Here is a 17,855-nt window from a genome sequence, read left to right on the forward strand (position 1 = left end):
CAGGGGGGGGAACAAAGATGCTGTGATATCACTGATGATGGACTCACGGCGCCACCTGGTGGCAACAATGTAATAAAAGCTGTTATGTTTACCTTCCTGCTATTAATGAACAGTGTGGATGACGGTGTAAATAAAGGCTACTGTGGAATATTATTAAATGCTTCTTATTTAAAACAACAGTCACACTCACTGAGGTGTTCAGACCTCCAACGAGATCCAGCAAGACGTCCGTGAAGGGATCTCTGGGAAGTCCTGGATCCCCTGAAGGCATCACAAGAGTCTTTGGGTGGATCTAAGCAGGCTTGGAAGTGGCTCCAGTCTTCAGGATGTTGCAACAGTCTTTTGTGTTACAGCAACTCTTTGATTGTGTTCCAGGGGTCAGGGGTCACAAACAAGGTTTAGGAGACCTTGATGGGGGATCCAGAGGCTCTGGAGACAGATCTATAGTCCCGGGGTTGGACCAAGAGTCTTTGAATGGTTTCAAAAGGGGTTGCAGAGATCTTTGGGTTTAGAGGTCCAGAAGTCCTTAGGGGGGTTCCAGGGGTCCTTCTAGGTGTCCCAAGAGTATTTCAAGAGACATGTGATTCTTGGTGGGGATCAAGAGATCTTTGAGGAAGTTCTGAGATTCTCTGAATGGTTTCAAAAATTCTCAAATGGGTTCCCACATATTCCAGTCCTGGAACTGGAAATGACTGGAAACTCCTGGAACAGGTCCCAGAGGTCTTCAGGATGTTCCAAAGGTTCTTCAGGGACCCTTGAAGCCTTTGAGGGTTTTAAAGGAGTCTGAAAACCCTTACAGGAGACGTGAGACGTGAGTCCTTGAAGGAGTCTCAGGGGTCCAGGAGGTCAGGAGTGTGTTTCAAGGTCTCGAGGGACTGAAGTTTCTTGAAGATGTTCCAGAAATTCTTTTGAGGATTCTTTCAGGAGTTTTATCAACTCTGAATTAGTTAATAATTGAATAATTGCTAATAAAGCTGCTGAATTAAATAATGAACGTCTGCAGCAGCTCGTGTCTTCCTGAGGTGTTTTAATGAAGCGCTGTGCTGCCATCTGCTGGTCTGAAACATGCTGCACTGACTCAGACTTCCTGTCTGTCAGTCAGCTGTAACTTTTATCAACAAGGTGTAATTAGCATTAATTATGTTTGTTTTATTTATATTTGTCTCAGGAGCTACTTTACACTTAAAAAGACATTTGACCAAAATCTGTGACAACATGAGAAAACATGAGAATATGAGCTTATTGGAAATAAATAAATATTGATCCACTAAAACACAACTAACCCTTAGAATCAATACGACGGACATGAAATCAAGTTTGTAATCATGTGACTTTATTACTTCATTGTTAAAAGCAACATCGTTTCCAGAGGAACTGAAGCAGGTTTGGGGTTATTGAGGTAACTTCAGGTGTAACTCTGGCTTCATCACCATGGTAACTGATGCCGAACAATTAACCACCTCGACCGCTGACCAATCAGATCACTGGAAATAAAGAGTCATCATTCCTACAGGATCCCGACATGGACAAAAGTCCTGAGTTACAATAAAATGACTTTTAAAAAAGATCAATATATATTTTTGTAGGTCAGTAGAAACATTTTATTTTTCCATGTTTCTGGTTTTAAAACAGAGCTTCTAACAAACGGAGATCGTTTACGACACTAAACACATAACGATGATTTCAGCTGCATTTTAATAGTTTACGTTGATTTTCTCCCGGAGTGAAGCTGACAGTGAGGATGATTTTACTCTCTGATTCATGGCTGCAGTCAGAATAACATCAGACAACTGCAGATAAACACCAGAGATCAATAATCCTCACTGTTAATTGGCTCCATGATTATAAATCATCAGTCATTAAATACTTTTACACTCTTTGCTTCAGCAGCAGAAACAGTCTGACGTTACTTTAAGTTTGTTATGTGACATATTCAGATGGTTTCTAAACAGTGAAAATACTCCCTCTATACTTCAGTCATGTATGTATACGCACATGAACACGCTCGTAGCTGTTAAATCAGACTGACTGAGCTTCATAGTTCTGGTTCTGGACGGTAAATGTTAGACTGAGTGAAGCCAGATAACCAGAAGATCCTGAATATGTTGAACCTGCTTTGTAGAAAAAGGCCCCAAAATGTTCCTGAAAACACAAAATCCTGACAAACACGGAGCTTCAGGTTTCTGTTCAGAGCTGCAGAAACTCGACGTCGCAGAGCTGAACACAAACTTTCATTCATTCAAACGTCAGAAAACTGACTGACAGCAAAGTTTCTGTCAGATATTGATGTGTAAACAGCAACACGACCGTTACAGTGTATAAACATGTTAAAATATATCATATATAAAAATACAGCATGTGCTCATCTTAGTCCATGTTCACATTAAAGTTTCTGGTTTACGTCAGAAGATCCTCTCAACAACATGGCGGCTTCTTCTTCTTCTTCTTCTTCTTCTCCTCTCACTTCTGCGCCGTCTCCTCCGACTCTGTCGATCAGTGTTTCAATAAAGTCGATCAGTTCAGGAGCCCGAACCACAAAGCAGGATTACTGGATACGGACTCAAACTAACGTCCCTGCAGGTCGATGACCTCTGACCTGCGTCTGAGGGTCAGACTCCAGCCGTCACATGGATCAATGATCGTGTGCTGAGAATATTTCTAGAGCCGCAGCGTTTAGTCGACTGTCAGAAAATCGACTATTTTGATAATCGATTAATCGTTGAGGTCAGTTTTCACACAAGAACATTTAAAGTTTCCAGATTCTCAAACGTGACAGAAACTGAACATTTAGATTCTGACGGTCGGACGAAACAAGACACGTTTCTATTTTCTGACGTTTAACAGACAAAATGATGAAAATTAGATCTGCAACTAATGATTATTTTCATTATCGATGAATCTGTCAATTATTTTCTCAATTAGTTGTTTGGTCCATAAAAGACGACGTCATCAAATATCAAATCAAAGATCTTCAGTTTCCTGTCAGAGACTAAAGAAACCAGAAAATATTCATATTTAATCAGAGAATTTGGACTTTTTCTTCTTTAAAAATGACTCAGAATGATTAAAGGATTATCATAATAACTTTCCGTTCATTGAACAGCAACTAACTGATTATTCGACTGATCGCTGCGGCTCCACTGACTCTGTTTCTTTGGCGATAATCAGCTGATATCAGCCGCTCTGCTCGTCATCAACACATATTTCTGTTTCTGTTCTCACACAAATGCACAATTACAACATAGTGACTTAATTTCAACTTCTTTTGTTCAGTTTTATTTATATAAAGCCAAATCATAACAGAAGTTATCTCAGGGCTGTTTTCACAGAGCAGGTCGAGACCGAACTCTTTAACTTATCAAACAGGATGTTATTGTTTTTATCGTTTTATGAACCTTTTAACATCTTGGAAGCATTTCCTGCACACTTGCATGTGAGCCCTTAGATTAGTGTGTTCTGTAAATCCATAAACAAATATATTAAATCAAATATCTGCCTCCAACCAGAGACTGTTAGTATTAATAATGTCAGTTTGTTTATACTGATGCAGTCACGTGACGACAGAAACACACACATGTATCACGTGATTGGCTGAATCAACAGATAAAGAGATCAGAGTCTGAGACAGAAAGTTGATATTCCTGAATTTGTGCTTTCCCGCTTTCACAGACAGGTGTGATGATAACGCACAGCTGCAGCCTCAGCTCTGCTGCAGCCTCAGCTCTGCTGCAGCCTCAGCTCTGCTGCAGCCTCAGCTCTGCTGCAGCTCACTGCATCACTGTAACTCTGAACGTCCTGCAGCCTCAGCTCTGCTGCAGCTCACTGCATCACTGTAACTCTGAACGTCCTGCAGCCTCAGCTCTGCTGTGTCTCACTGCATCACTGTAACTGAACGTCCTGCAGCCTCAGCTCTGCTGCAGCTCACTGCATCACTGTAACTCTGAACGTCCTGCAGCCTCAGCTCTGCTGCAGCTCACTGCATCACTGTAACTCTGAACGTCCTGCAGCCTCAGCTCTGCTGCAGCTCACTGCATCACTGTAACTCTGAACGTCCTGCAGCCTCAGCTCTGCTGCAGCTCACTGCATCACTGTAACTCTGAACGTCCTGCAGCCTCAGCTCTGCTGCAGCTCACTGCATCACTGTAACTCTGAACGTCCTGCAGCCTCAGCTCTGCTGCAGCTCACTGCATCACTGTAACTCTGAATGTCCTGCAGCCTCAGCTCTGCTGCAGCTCACTGCATCACTGTAACTCTGAACGTCCTGCAGCCTCAGCTCTGCTGTGTCTCACTGCATCACTGTAACTGAACGTCCTGCAGCCTCAGCTCTGCTGCAGCTCACTGCATCACTGTAACTCTGAACGTCCTGCAGCCTCAGCTCTGCTGCAGCTCACTGCATCACTGTAACTTTGAGTGTCCTGCAGCCTCAGCTCTGCTGCAGCTCACTGCATCGCTGTAACTCTGAACGTCCTGCAGCCTCAGCTCTGCTGCAGCTCACTGCATCACTGTAACTCTGAACGTCCTGCAGCCTCAGCTCTGCTGCAGCTCACTGCATCACTGTAACTCTGAACGTCCTGCAGCCTCAGCTCTGCTGCAGCTCACTGCATCGCTGTAACTCTGAACGTCCTGCAGCCTCAGCTCTGCTGCAGCTCACTGCATCACTGTAACTCTGAACGTCCTGCAGCCTCAGCTCTGCTGCAGCTCACTGCATCACTGTAACTCTGAACGTCCTGCAGCCTCAGCTCTGCTGCAGCTCACTGCATCGCTGTAACTCTGAACGTCCTGCAGCCTCAGCTCTGCTGTGTTTTCGGTGTCGTGTGAGTGCGAATGTGTCGTTTGTAGTTGGAGTTGTCACTGAATCTGCGGCCGCATTCCTCGCAGCTGTACGGCTTCTCGCCCGTGTGGATCCTCAGGTGCTTCTGGTAGCCGTCGAAGCGCGTCAGTCTCTTCCCGCAGATTTCACAGGTGTACGACTTGTCGGTTTTTGACCCGACCTTGCGGTGAACCTGGACGTGTTTGGCCCAGTGTCCGCGCTGAGCGAACGCTCGGCCACAGATGGTGCAAATATACGAGTCCACCACCTCGGAGAGCGGCGCTTCCAGCTCCACACAGTCCAGCTGACCGTTATCTGAAGCCTCAGGAGAGTCCTGGACCAGGTCTGTGCAGGTCTGCTGGACTGAGGTGCCCAGCTGAGGGTCAAGCTGTGGTTCCTCCAGGTCCTCTGGGTCCTCCGGGTCCTGGCTCGTGAACTTTGGGAGTGGAGAGGTCATGTGGTTGAGATCCGGCTCGTTTCTCACACCGCCGCTCTGAAACAACATAAAGTTGACGTGGTTGTTCTCCGACGTGGGAGGCGCCTCCTCCTGCGGCTCCTCCTCCTGCGGCTCCTCCTCCTGCGGCACCGGCCACAGCTCCTCCTCTTCCTCTTTGATGTGAGGAGGAGTCGACTCACAGCTCCAGTCCTGCTGCTCGGGCCGAGCTGCCAATCACAACACACACAGTTAACACAGTTTAACACCTGCAGCAGGTCGCAGCTCTAATAAAAGTCTGTTTCTGTCTTTAATGTGTCGACTGTCAGTTCGATCATATTGATTCTATATTGTTCAAATATCTGTTCCGAATCAATGATTCAGAGCAGCTGCGACTAAACACAGAACGACTTACTGATGTCAGAAAGAGTCTCAGAAACAGTCTGGTCTCATGTAACCAATATAAGGAAATATGGACGGATGATGATGGATGGATGATGGATGATGGATGGATGATGGATGGATGATTGATGAATGGATGGATGATGGATAATGATGATGATGGATGGATGATGATGGATGGATGGATGGATGGATGATGGATGGATGGATGATGGATAATAGACAATGGATGATTGATGAATGGATGGATGATGGATGGATGATGGATGGATGATTGATGAGTGGATGGATGATGGATGGATGGATGGATGATTGATGAATGGATGGATGATGGATGGATGATGGATGATTGATGAATGGATGGATGGATGGATGGATGGATGGATGGATGGATGATGGATGGATGATGGATGGATGGATGGATGATGGATGGATGGATGGATGATGGATGGATGATGGATGGATGGATGGATGGATGGATGGATGGATGATGATGGATGGATGATGATGGATGGATGATGATGGATGGATGGATGATGGATGGATGGATGATGATGGATGGATGGATGATGGATGGATGGATGGATGGATGGATGATGGATGGATGGATGATGATGGATGGATGGATGATGGATGGATGGATGGATGGATGATGGATGATGATGGATGGATGATGGATGGATGATGATGGATGGATGGATGGATGGATGGATGGATGGATGGATGGATGATGGATGGATGATGATGGATGGATGGATGATGGATGGATGGATGGATGATGGATGGATGATGATGGATGGATGGATGATGATGGATGGATGGATTGATGGATGGATGGATGATGGATGGATGATGGATGATGGATGGATGATGGATGATGATGGATGATGGATGGATGATGATGGATGATGGATGGATGATGGATGATGGATGATGGATGGATGGATGGATGATGGATGATGATGGATGATGGATGGATGATGGATGGATGATGGATGATGATGGATGATGGATGATGATGGATGATGGATGGATGGATGGATGATGGATGATGGATGGATGGATGATGGATGGATGGATGGATGATGGATGATGATGGATGATGGATGGATGATGATGGATGATGGATGGATGATGATGGATGATGGATGGATGATGGATGGATGATGGATGGATGATGATGGATGGATGATGGATGGATGGATGATGGATGGATGGATGATGGATGGATGGATGGATGATGATGGATGGATGATGATGGATGATGATGGATGGATGATGGATGGATGGATGATGGATGGATGGATGGATGGATGGATGATGGATGATGGATGGATGATGGATGGATGGATGGATGGATGGATGATGGATGGATGATGGATGGATGGATGATGGATGGATGGATGGATGATGGATGGATGGATGGATGGATGGATGGATGGATGATGGATGATGGATGGATGATGGATGGATGGATGGATGGATGGATGATGGATGGATGATGGATGGATGGATGATGGATGGATGGATGATGGATGGATGGATGGATGGATGGATGATGGATGGATGATGGATGGATGGATGGATGGATGATTGATGAGTGGATGGATGATGGATGGATGGATGGATGATGGATGGATGATGGATGGATGATGGATGGATGATTGATGAATGGATGGATGATGGATGGATGGATGGATGGATGGATGGATGATGGATGGATGATGGATGGATGGATGGATGGATGATTGATGAGTGGATGGATGATGGATGGATGGATGGATGGATGGATGATGGATGGATGATGGATGGATGATGGATGGATGGATGGATGATTGATGAATGGATGGATGATGGATGGATGATGGATGGATGGATGGATGGATGGATGGATGGATGATGGATAATAGACAATGGATGATTGATGAATGGATGGATGATGGATGGATGATGGATGGATGATTGATGAGTGGATGGATGATGGATGGATGGATGGATGATTGATGAATGGATGGATGATGGATGGATGATGGATGGATGGATGGATGGATGGATGGATGATGGATGGATGATGGATGGATGATGGATGGATGGATGGATGGATGGATGGATGGATGATGGATGGATGATGGATGATGGATGGATGATGGATGATGGATGGATGGATGATGGATGGATGGATGATGGATGGATGATGGATGATGGATGGATGGATGGATGGATGGATGGATGATGGATGGATGGATGATGGATGGATGGATGATGGATGGATGATGGATGATGGATGGATGGATGATGGATGGATGATGGATGGATGATGGATGATGGATGGATGGATGGATGATGGATGGATGATGGATGATGGATGGATGGATGGATGATGGATGGATGATGGATGGATGGATGATGGATGGATGATGGATGATGGATGGATGATGGATGGGTGGATGGATGATGGATGGATGGATGATGGATGGATGGATGATGGATGGATGATGGATGATGGATGGATGGATGGATGGATGGATGATGGATGGATGATGGATGGATGATGGATGATGGATGGATGATGGATGGGTGGATGGATGATGGATGGATGGATGATGGATGGATGGATGATGGATGGATGATGGATGATGGATGATGGATGGATGGATGGATGATGGATGGATGGATGATGGATGGATGATGGATGGATGGATGATGGATGGATGGATGATGGATGGATCAATTAAAAAATAGAATTGGAGATTCTCCAGTCAGGTTTTGTTAAATTACATTATAAACATTTTTTAACTAACAGAAAAAAGACCTTTGTGAATGAAATTTAAGACTTTAAAACCTTTTAAGGTCTAAATCAGTGACTCTAAGACTTAAAGCTGCAGATACACCAGTTTAAACCCTGATGATTATTTGTCCTCATGCAGTAATAAATATCGACTGTTTAACATGAGATGCAGCTTCCTCCTCCGGCTCGCTGCTGGTTAAAAGATGAGTTCCCAGTGTTCCCAGTGTTCCCAGCGTGTTAAACCAGCAGTCAGGTGTCTGTAATCATTCCTCCTGTTCATACTGGATATTAAAAGATCTTTCAAATGTGTTTTCAATGTTAGTGATGGAGGATAAAATCCACAGTGTGTCCACACAGTCATTTAAAGTCTGTGTGAAGCTTCTATTCAGCTTCATCAGTCTGAGTTAGTCATATCAAGTGGATATCTGACACATTTACAGTCTTTTTAGCATCAAATTCCTTCTTTGTGTTTCCTCGGACAGTGTTTCCCTGTTGAGCTGCAGGTGGAAGTATAGTAACAAAAAGAGGAACTTTGGCACTAAAAAGACTGTAACGTTGAAAGATATCTACTTGATTTGACTCATTTGGACGCTGAAGCTTCATATTAGCTTCAGACTGTGGATTTTGTCCTCCATCACTTCCATTGTAAGGTCATTATGAAGGAATCTTCTAATGGTCAGTATGAACAGGAGGAATGATTACAGCAAGAAACACACTGACTGTTGGTTTAATGACTGACAGACAGGTGAGCAGACAGACAGACAGACAGACAGACAGGTGAGCAGATAGACAGACAGACAGACAGACAGACAGGTGAGCAGACAGACAGACAGACAGACAGACAGGTGAGCAGACAGACAGACAGACAGACAGACAGACAGACAGGTGAGCAGACAGACAGACAGACAGACAGGTGAGCAGACAGACAGACAGACAGACAGACAGGTGAGCAGACAGACAGACAGACAGACAGACAGACAGACAGGTGAGCAGACAGACAGACAGACAGACAGACAGACAGGTGAGCAGACAGACAGACAGACAGACAGACAGGTGAGCAGACAGACAGACAGACAGACAGACAGACAGACAGGTGAGCAGACAGACAGACAGACAGACAGACAGGTAGGTGAGCAGACAGACAGACAGACAGACAGACAGACAGACAGACAGGTGAGCAGACAGACAGACAGACAGACAGACAGGTGAGCAGACAGACAGACAGACAGACAGACAGACAGACAGGTGAGCAGACAGACAGACAGACAGACAGACAGACAGGTGAGCAGACAGACAGGTAGGGTGTAACCCGGACTCGTGACTAACCTGCGCTGTGCAGCTGCAGGGAGATCTGCGGCTGCATGCGGAGCTCCTGCAGCCGGCGCTGCCGCTGGATCTCCAGCTTGTAGCGGGAGATCTGCTCCTCGTACTCCGCTATGGTCCTCCCGAACACCCCGAAGATCTCCTCCGCCGCCGCGGTGAGCCGCTGGTTGATCAGCAGCCGCAGCATCTCGATCTTCGACATTTTACCGGCAGTGTGAGACGAACAGCGGCGGAGACCCTCCGAGGCGTCGTGGTCTCTTGTTTACCTGCTGCCTTACACTTCCGGGTAACGGCCGGAGTCACGTGCACTGCCGCCCTCTGCTGGAGCGGAGGGCTGCAACATGATCAATACTCCTGCCTGATCAATAACAACAACTATTAGTCGGTTAACCGAATAATTCTCAACTATGAAACGAATCACAGACTCGGATATTGATAATTGATCAGTAATCACTTTGATTCAGCTTCTTAAATGTGAATATTTTCTTTAGTCTCTCTGACAGTAAACTGAAGAGTCTTCATCCTCCTCATCATCAGCCAGAAAGGCCTTATTATTATTATTATTGTTCTATGAAAGTGAAACATCTTCCTCACTTACTGCACTGTTTACAAGAACATATGCAACTAATCCTGATATTAAATATGACTCAAATATCCAACAAACACTTTTCATTCAGCTTCACATGAAGCTGCTGAGTAGAAGAACTGATCAAAACCTGAAGGAGCATTTAAATGTTTGACATACAAAGACAAACATCTGCTGGTTCTGTCCTTTGTTTTTATTATTTGTTGGGGTTTTTTTGGGGGGGGGGGTTAATTTCCATCATAAATTCATGTGGAGCAGCAGAACACAGACAAGAAAATATATCAACAGATAATGACACAGTATGAAATGAAAGGTTAACGGATCTGTGGATCAGTGTTTGATCGTTTCAGATTCTCAGAAATGACGCAGAAGTTTCAGGCACTTTAGATTTTTATTAACTGGAACAATTCATCCAACATGGTGAGATGAAGAAACATCATCATCATCGTCATTTTAATATGGTTTTTCCCTCTAATATAATCATCTGATCAGTCAAAATAACTGCAACTAGATATTTTTTCTAAATCATTCAGTCCTAATTCTTCTCCATCATCATGCATCATCATCATCATCATCATCATCTGCAGCCAGAGTCATAAACTATCTTCATCATCATGGAGTCAGTCTGGGATCAACATGAAGAGACAGAAGCAGCAGAAGAAGACGCAGAACACTGAAACAGCTGATCAACTTCCTGTTTATCAACTCTGGATCAAATGAACTGATCAATAACAACTATTCATTTATTGTTGCACAGTATAAATATCAGAACATCCATCTGATGATGAAGAGTCAGCTGCTGCTGCTGCTGCGGGCTGCGCTCGTGCGTCCTCTCTGACACGGATGTTTGTAGAAGCAGGACAGCTGACTGAAGCGTCTGTCGCACGTGGAGCAGCAGTACGGTCTCTCTCCGGTGTGCGTCCGCAGGTGCACCGTCAGGTTGCCTTTCTCCACGAAGCCGCGGCCGCAGTACGAGCAGGTGAACGGCTTCTCGCCCGTGTGGCTGCGGACGTGCCGCACCAGCGTCGCCCTCCTGCCGAAACTCTTCCCGCAGACGGTGCAGCCGAACGGACGCTCGCCGGAGTGGATCCTCATGTGCGTCCGCAGGTTCCCCCGCAGGGTGAAGGTCTGTCCGCAGACGCTGCAGCGGAACGACGTCTCTCTGTGAGCTCGGAGGTGAAGCTTCAGGCTCTCCGCGGCCTCCAGCTGTTTCCCGCACACGCTGCAGTCTCTGACGTGCGCGGCGGCGTGACTCAGTAGATAACTCCGCCTCTGGAAGGACTCTCCGCAGACTTTACAGCCGAACACAGGCGGACTCTCAGGAGACAGCTTCCTGCCGGGAGATGAGCTCTGTCCCCCTGCTGCTGCTGCCGTGTCCTCACGTCTCCACAGTCCTGCAGCTTCTGTCCAGTAGTCCGCGCTGTCTTCAGTGTCGGAGCCGCCCGCTGCTGCGTCGGAGCCGCCGGCGGCGTCACAGACACCTTCCTCTGTTTTAATGTCAGTCTGGTCCGGCTGGAAGCTCAGGATCTGCTCCTCAGGGCAGGGTTTGATCCAGGAGGCCTGCAGGACGTCTGGAGCCACACAAACAACAATGATTGAGGATTTGTTTCCTACCTGTGACACATTTAACATCTAGTTAAACTTTTCATCTTAGTGAGCAGATAATAAGTGATGAAGTTATTGTGTTTGGCCCTAAACACCTTAGAAACACATTATCTAATGATAAAGCTGCTCTGGATGGCATTACCCTGGCCTCCAACACCACCGTAAGGAATCTGGGAGTTATCTTTGATCAGGATATGTCCTTTAACTCCCACATAAATCAAATCTCAAGGACTGCCTTTTTTCACTTATGTAATATCACAAAAATCACATCCTGTCCCTAAAAGATGCAGAAACACTAGTTCACGCATTTGTTACTTCTAGGCTGGATTATTGCAATTCCTTATTATCAGGCTGCTCTAACAAGTCTCTAAAGACTCTCCAGCTGGTCCAGAACGCAACTGCACGTGTTCTGACTAAAACTAGAAAAAGAGACCACATTTCTCCCATTTTAGCTTCGCTGCATTGGCTTCCTGTAAAATCTAGAATTTAAAATCCTTCTCCTGACTTACAAAGCCCTTAATGGTCAGACACCATCATATCTTGAAGAGCTCATAATACCGTATTATCCCACTAGAACACTGCGCTCCCAGTATGCAGCTTACTGGTGACTTTGTGACTTTTTATAGAATCAATCACAACATTTGTTTACAACAACTTCTGGGTAGAAAAGCGCTGCGTCACAGACGCACAAAACTAAAAGTCAGTTTAAGCAGGTGAAGACGTCTGTAAATAAGCAGCAAGTAGTAAAAGTAATTAAAGGTTCCCAACCTAGGGGTCGGGCCCCTCCAAAGGGTCAGCAGATAAATCTGAGGGGTGGTGAGATGATTAATGGGAGAGGAAAGAAGAAAAAACAAAGTTCTGATACACAAATCTGTTTTCAGTTTTTGGACTTTTTCTCTAATCTTTGATTTTTGCTGAAATATTGGATCATTTGAACATTTATTGAAATGAAAGCATGTGAGAAGTTTAGAGGGAAAAATCACTATTTGGTGGAGCTGTTAACAACTCATAGACATGTGAAATGTGACCCCGACTACACACTGCTTTTTGTAAGACGTCAAAAGACAAAAAGGTTGGAAACCACTGGTTTCATCTTTAACAATGTGTTGTATTTTAAAAGCTTGTTATATTATCCATTGTGTCAAATCTTCATCTGAAAAGTAACTAAAGCTGTCAAATAAATGTAGTGGAGTAGAAAGTACAATATTTCCCTCTGAAATGTAGAAAGTAGCATCACATGGAGATACTGCAGTATTTGGGTAGAACCGCCTCCACCTGCTCTCCGGTCCTGGTTCTCCTCCTCGGACCTCAGGGTGTCCAGCTGCCGCCGTTGCCGGTCTATCTGCTCCCGGTACCGGGCCACGGTGCTCCCGAACAGCCCCAGGATGTCGTCCACAGCCGCCGTCAGCCGCTCGGTAACAAACATCCTCAGCGTGTCCATCTCCGCCTGCTGCGGGCTGCTCGGAGGGTCCGCAGCCGCGAACCGCTGCTCCGCTCCGGGAGCAGCCGGAGAGGAGGCGGCGGGGAGGCGGCGCTGCTCTGCGGACATCAACACTGAATAAAGTCACTAAATGTCTCGACGAGCAAAAAACACAAATTAAACTGTTAAAATGATCCTGACCAGTGTTCTCTGTTTAACTACTGGAGCAGAAAAGTAAACAAAGCGGCGAGGTCCGACAGAAAAAGGCGTCCGAGGGAAACGACAGCTGGCCTCTATGGTTCCGTGAGAACTGAGAAGAATTACCCCCACCCTATACGAACCCCCCCCATGACCCCTGACCCCTGACCCCCACCCCTCATAAACCTGACCAACTACTGATGACACACAGCACCTCAACTGTCAAACAGAAGTCAGAGATCAATGTGTTTCAACTCTTAAGTATAATTAATAAACACTTTAAACTGATATCTGCTCCAGTTTTATCATTTGATTATAGATCTACAGCAGCGTCTGTCACAGAATGAGACACAAATTTAAATCCGTTAATTACTGAAAGAACAGAACCGACATAAAGGAGCAATAAAAACAGCTGCAGCCTGCAGAATATGTTTAAATAAAATGTTTAGTTTGTGACAGTCTGAGTGTTTTTCAGGATGATTTTACTGCAGACACGCAGCTGTGTGACGCCATGTTTACCTGAAGAAGCTGAGACGTAGTGAAACACAGAAGAAGAAGAAAAGAAGACTTTTGGCAGACATAAAGAAAAATAATAAAGTTACAAGAGTGTTGTTATGATGGATTCCTGGTTCAGTCATTTATATTATGAATAAATATGATCAGTTGCTGTTTCCTGCTGTATTACAACAACTGTTTGCGGACTGATCAATAAGCACATTCGATCAAAGGAGGGTTGTCTGGTGAAAGACTTCCACAAAAAGGTCTAGCTGCAGTCCTGCAGACTTACCCTAACAACACACACCCACTTTACTACACAACACACCCACTTTACTACACAACACACCCACTTTACTACTGTGTTGTGCAGTAAAGTGGGTGTGTGTCATGCAGTAAAGTGGGTGTGTGTCATGCAGTAAAGTGGGTGTGTCATGCAGTAAAGTGGGTGTGCCATGCAGTAAAGTGGGTGTGTTGTGCAGTAAAGTGGGTGTGTTGTGCAGTAAAGTGGGTGTGTCATGCAGTAAAGTGGGTGTGTCATGCAGTAAAGTGGGTGTGTCATGCAGTAAAGTGGGTGTGTCATGCAGTAAAGTGGGTGTGTGTTGTGCAGTAAAGTGGGTGTGTCATGCAGTAAAGTGGGTGTGTCATGCAGTAAAGTGGGTGTGTCATGCAGTAAAGTGGGTGTGTCATGCAGTAAAGTGGGTGTGTCATGCAGTAAAGTGGGTGTGCCATGCAGTAAAGTGGGTGTGTCATGCAGTAAAGTGGGTGTGTTGTGCAGTAAAGTGGGTGTGTGCCATGCAGTAAAGTGGGTGTGTCATGCAGTAAAGTGGGTGTGTCATGCAGTAAAGTGGGTGTGTCATGCAGTAAAGTGGGTGTGTGTTGTGCAGTAAAGTGGGTGTGTCATGCAGTAAAGTGGGTGTGTGTCATGCAGTAAAGTGGGTGTGTCATGCAGTAAAGTGGGTGTGTGTCATGCAGTAAAGTGGGTGTGTCATGCAGTAAAGTGGGTGTGTCATGCAGTAAAGTGGGTGTGTCATGCAGTAAAGTGGGTGTGTCTGGGTTCCTAAGTGCTTGTTTGGCTAGTTTGTCTCCTCTATGAGCAGAACCCATCAGAATGTGATCTCAGTGGTTTTATTACTGTTGAGTGCTTTGCTGTTGTTTAGTCCTGACGAGGACACACACACCAGTGCAGAGATAGAATCAGTCCTTTCTGTAAACACACTTAGGAAATCTCAACTTTATGAACCATCTGTCGCTGGATCCGTCAGTAAAAACATGCACGTAGTCTATATATCTGTAATCTGTATAAGAATAAAACTCACTCACTGTTTGTAGTAACCACACAGGGGTTATTGGCCGTGCAACAGCTGGACAAAACTGCATCTCAAATCCTCCTAAGTTCCTGCTGCTGTATCTCCTTTCCAGCCAAAACTTGACTTTGGTGTTCTGTCCCTTTCCCAGCAGGTCCCTAGCACTGTTTTGGTCGGGTGACATCTCCATGACCTCTCACATTTCTCCAGAAGTTACAAGAAGTTGTTTTCTGCGTGAGCACGGTGGCGTTTCTCTCGTCTCAAGTTAAAGGCCACACAGAGGAGGTTCGTTCTGCTCCTGTACGTACTCTAAGAGCCCGGCACGGATCACATCTAATCCTCTAAGCACAGTTTTCAGAGAACAAGATTAAAGGATTAAAGGTAATATAAAGACAGAATTGGCCATGCATGCCATACTTATAGGTGGTGTAAAACATAGATAGAGTGCTTTATTAATCCCAAAGAGAAATGACAGTAATGCAGCAACCACTTAACATTAATTACAACACAAAAGCAATGAGTTGGGTAAAAGAAACCAATGTAAACAGCAAGGTGCTGAGAAACATCATCCTCCTGACGACAGATAATAACTCTGACCGCTTTAAACGTTCATTTACAGCAACAAGCAAAAACCAAGTGTGAAATTCCACAGTCAGTTCTCAGGTTCATAAAAATGAAAACACTTCACTCCAACCATCACTTAGCCTTGATGAAAACCACTTAATATGTTTAATATTGAACAGGCATATCCAGCTGTGAGCAGCTGCACAGTAACTGAGGAAGCAGCCAACAAAGCCAGAGCTGTTGAAATGCAGTAAAACAAGAAGCTGATGCAGAACTCATTAAAACAACAGACTGGAATTAAACGTTTACAGTTTAGACCGAGTCTAAACATTAAAACAGTCACACAGGATGAACACACACCGAGAATAAACTGAACAAACATGAACAATGAATAAACGGTGAGTAAACTGCTCGGTTGCAGGCAGGTGTCTGATAGCAGCACTTTGTTAAATATTTGACTGATTTAACAGTAAATTACAGTTGCATTACTTTCACAGTACGTTACTGTGACATTTCCACAGTAAATTATTGTAAAATGGCAGCTATACACTGTGACCTCACAGTCTGCACAGTCAAATTACTGTGATACAGAAGTATGCTGTAGTATAATTACAGTATACAGTACGCTGCAACTCAGTAACCAGTAATTTACTGTAAATTTACACTTAAAATAGCATTGAAAAATACTGCAAATCTGACATTTTCAGGTTCTTTCTGTTAACTCAGAAAAAACTTAAACATTAAAATGTTAAGTTCAAATAAATACAAACAAAATCAATTGAACACATTTATTTTGCCATTTGAAATATATTTTACAGGTCAGTGATACGACTGCAGTTATTTTGATACGTTAACCTTAAAAGCTGAACCTTCATAAAAATCATCAATACATACTTGAGGCTGGTTTATCCGTATCAATACATACAGGAGCAACGATCACAGCCAATAACTCAAACTCATCATTCTGTGCAGGAATGACTTCCAAAGTTCAGCTGCAGATAATATGAATATTCATCAGTATCACAGTCCTGCTGCCTCACTATCAGCCTCTATCAAAGATGTTTTCAATCAGCACTAAATCACATCCTGACTTCAGGAGGCTGCTTGTGTCCGTCTCTCCAGACAGACAGTATGATACTGTCAGACCTGCTCTCAGTGGTCACACGCTCCCCTAACGAAGCTTTAAGAGGTTGATCATTCAACTCAACAACCTAATATAAACTTTAAACCACTTATTATCGATGCTACATCGCCGGTCTGCACTGTCCCGTCACAGCACGTCTACGATGACATCATCAGGCGGTCCAGATTCTTCAGATCAGATTTTTCTAAATGCATCAAACTTAAAGAATCTGTTAAATTATATTAATTGATATGTTGATGGATGTTGATATCAGGAGTTTCATATTTCAGCTTCAGATAATAAATAGATATTTCATTATAAGTTATAAGTTATATAGAAGTTATAAGTTATATATAAGTTATATATAAGTTATAAGTTATATATAAGTTATATATAAGTTATAAGTTATATATAAGTGTTATATATAGGTTATAAGTTATATATAAGTTATAAGTTATATATAGGTTATAAGTTATAAGTTATATATAAGTTATAAGTTATATATGTTATAAGTTATATATAGGTTATAAGTTATATATAAGTGTTATATATAGGTTATAAGTTATATATAACTTATAGGTTATATATAATGTTATATATCATTTTCTTGTATTTCTTTTATTTATTGATTGATTTCATTTTATTTAATGAATTGTATTATCCTTGATGCCAATAAAGCTTATTGAATTGAACTGAATGAATTGAATTGCTGCTGTCATCAGTCAATAGTTCAGTTAGCTGATATCAGCCAATCTTATGCTAACTTCATCAATGAGTCCCAAAAACTCCCAAAAGGTTTTT

General features: G+C 44.0%; 1 protein-coding gene across 2 annotated transcripts; it reads right to left on the reverse strand.

Moving 5' to 3' along the window:
* Positions 1 to 4,274: 4,274 nt before the first annotated feature.
* Positions 4,275 to 13,680, reverse strand: LOC122970066 (zinc finger protein OZF-like). 2 transcript variants are annotated; one of them, XM_044336176.1, is made up of 3 exons: positions 13,223 to 13,680; positions 11,245 to 11,913; positions 4,275 to 5,068 (listed from the first exon to the last, which is right to left on the reverse strand). In XM_044336176.1, exons 1-3 carry the CDS (start codon positions 13,494 to 13,496, stop codon positions 4,788 to 4,790), a joined length of 1,224 nt encoding a protein of 407 aa, XP_044192111.1. In that variant the 5' UTR covers positions 13,497 to 13,680; the 3' UTR covers positions 4,275 to 4,787. The 2 variants fall into 2 exon arrangements, with proteins under 2 accessions (XP_044192111.1, XP_044192110.1); XM_044336175.1 differs by lacking the exons at positions 11,245 to 11,913; positions 13,223 to 13,680 and adding an exon at positions 9,760 to 10,077 and having other exon boundaries at positions 4,275 to 4,734; positions 4,787 to 5,473.
* Positions 13,681 to 17,855: the final 4,175 nt, after the last annotated feature.

Source organism: Thunnus albacares, chromosome 19, assembly GCF_914725855.1.
Source record: "Thunnus albacares chromosome 19, fThuAlb1.1, whole genome shotgun sequence".
Taxonomy (NCBI): Eukaryota; Metazoa; Chordata; class Actinopteri; order Scombriformes; family Scombridae; genus Thunnus; species Thunnus albacares.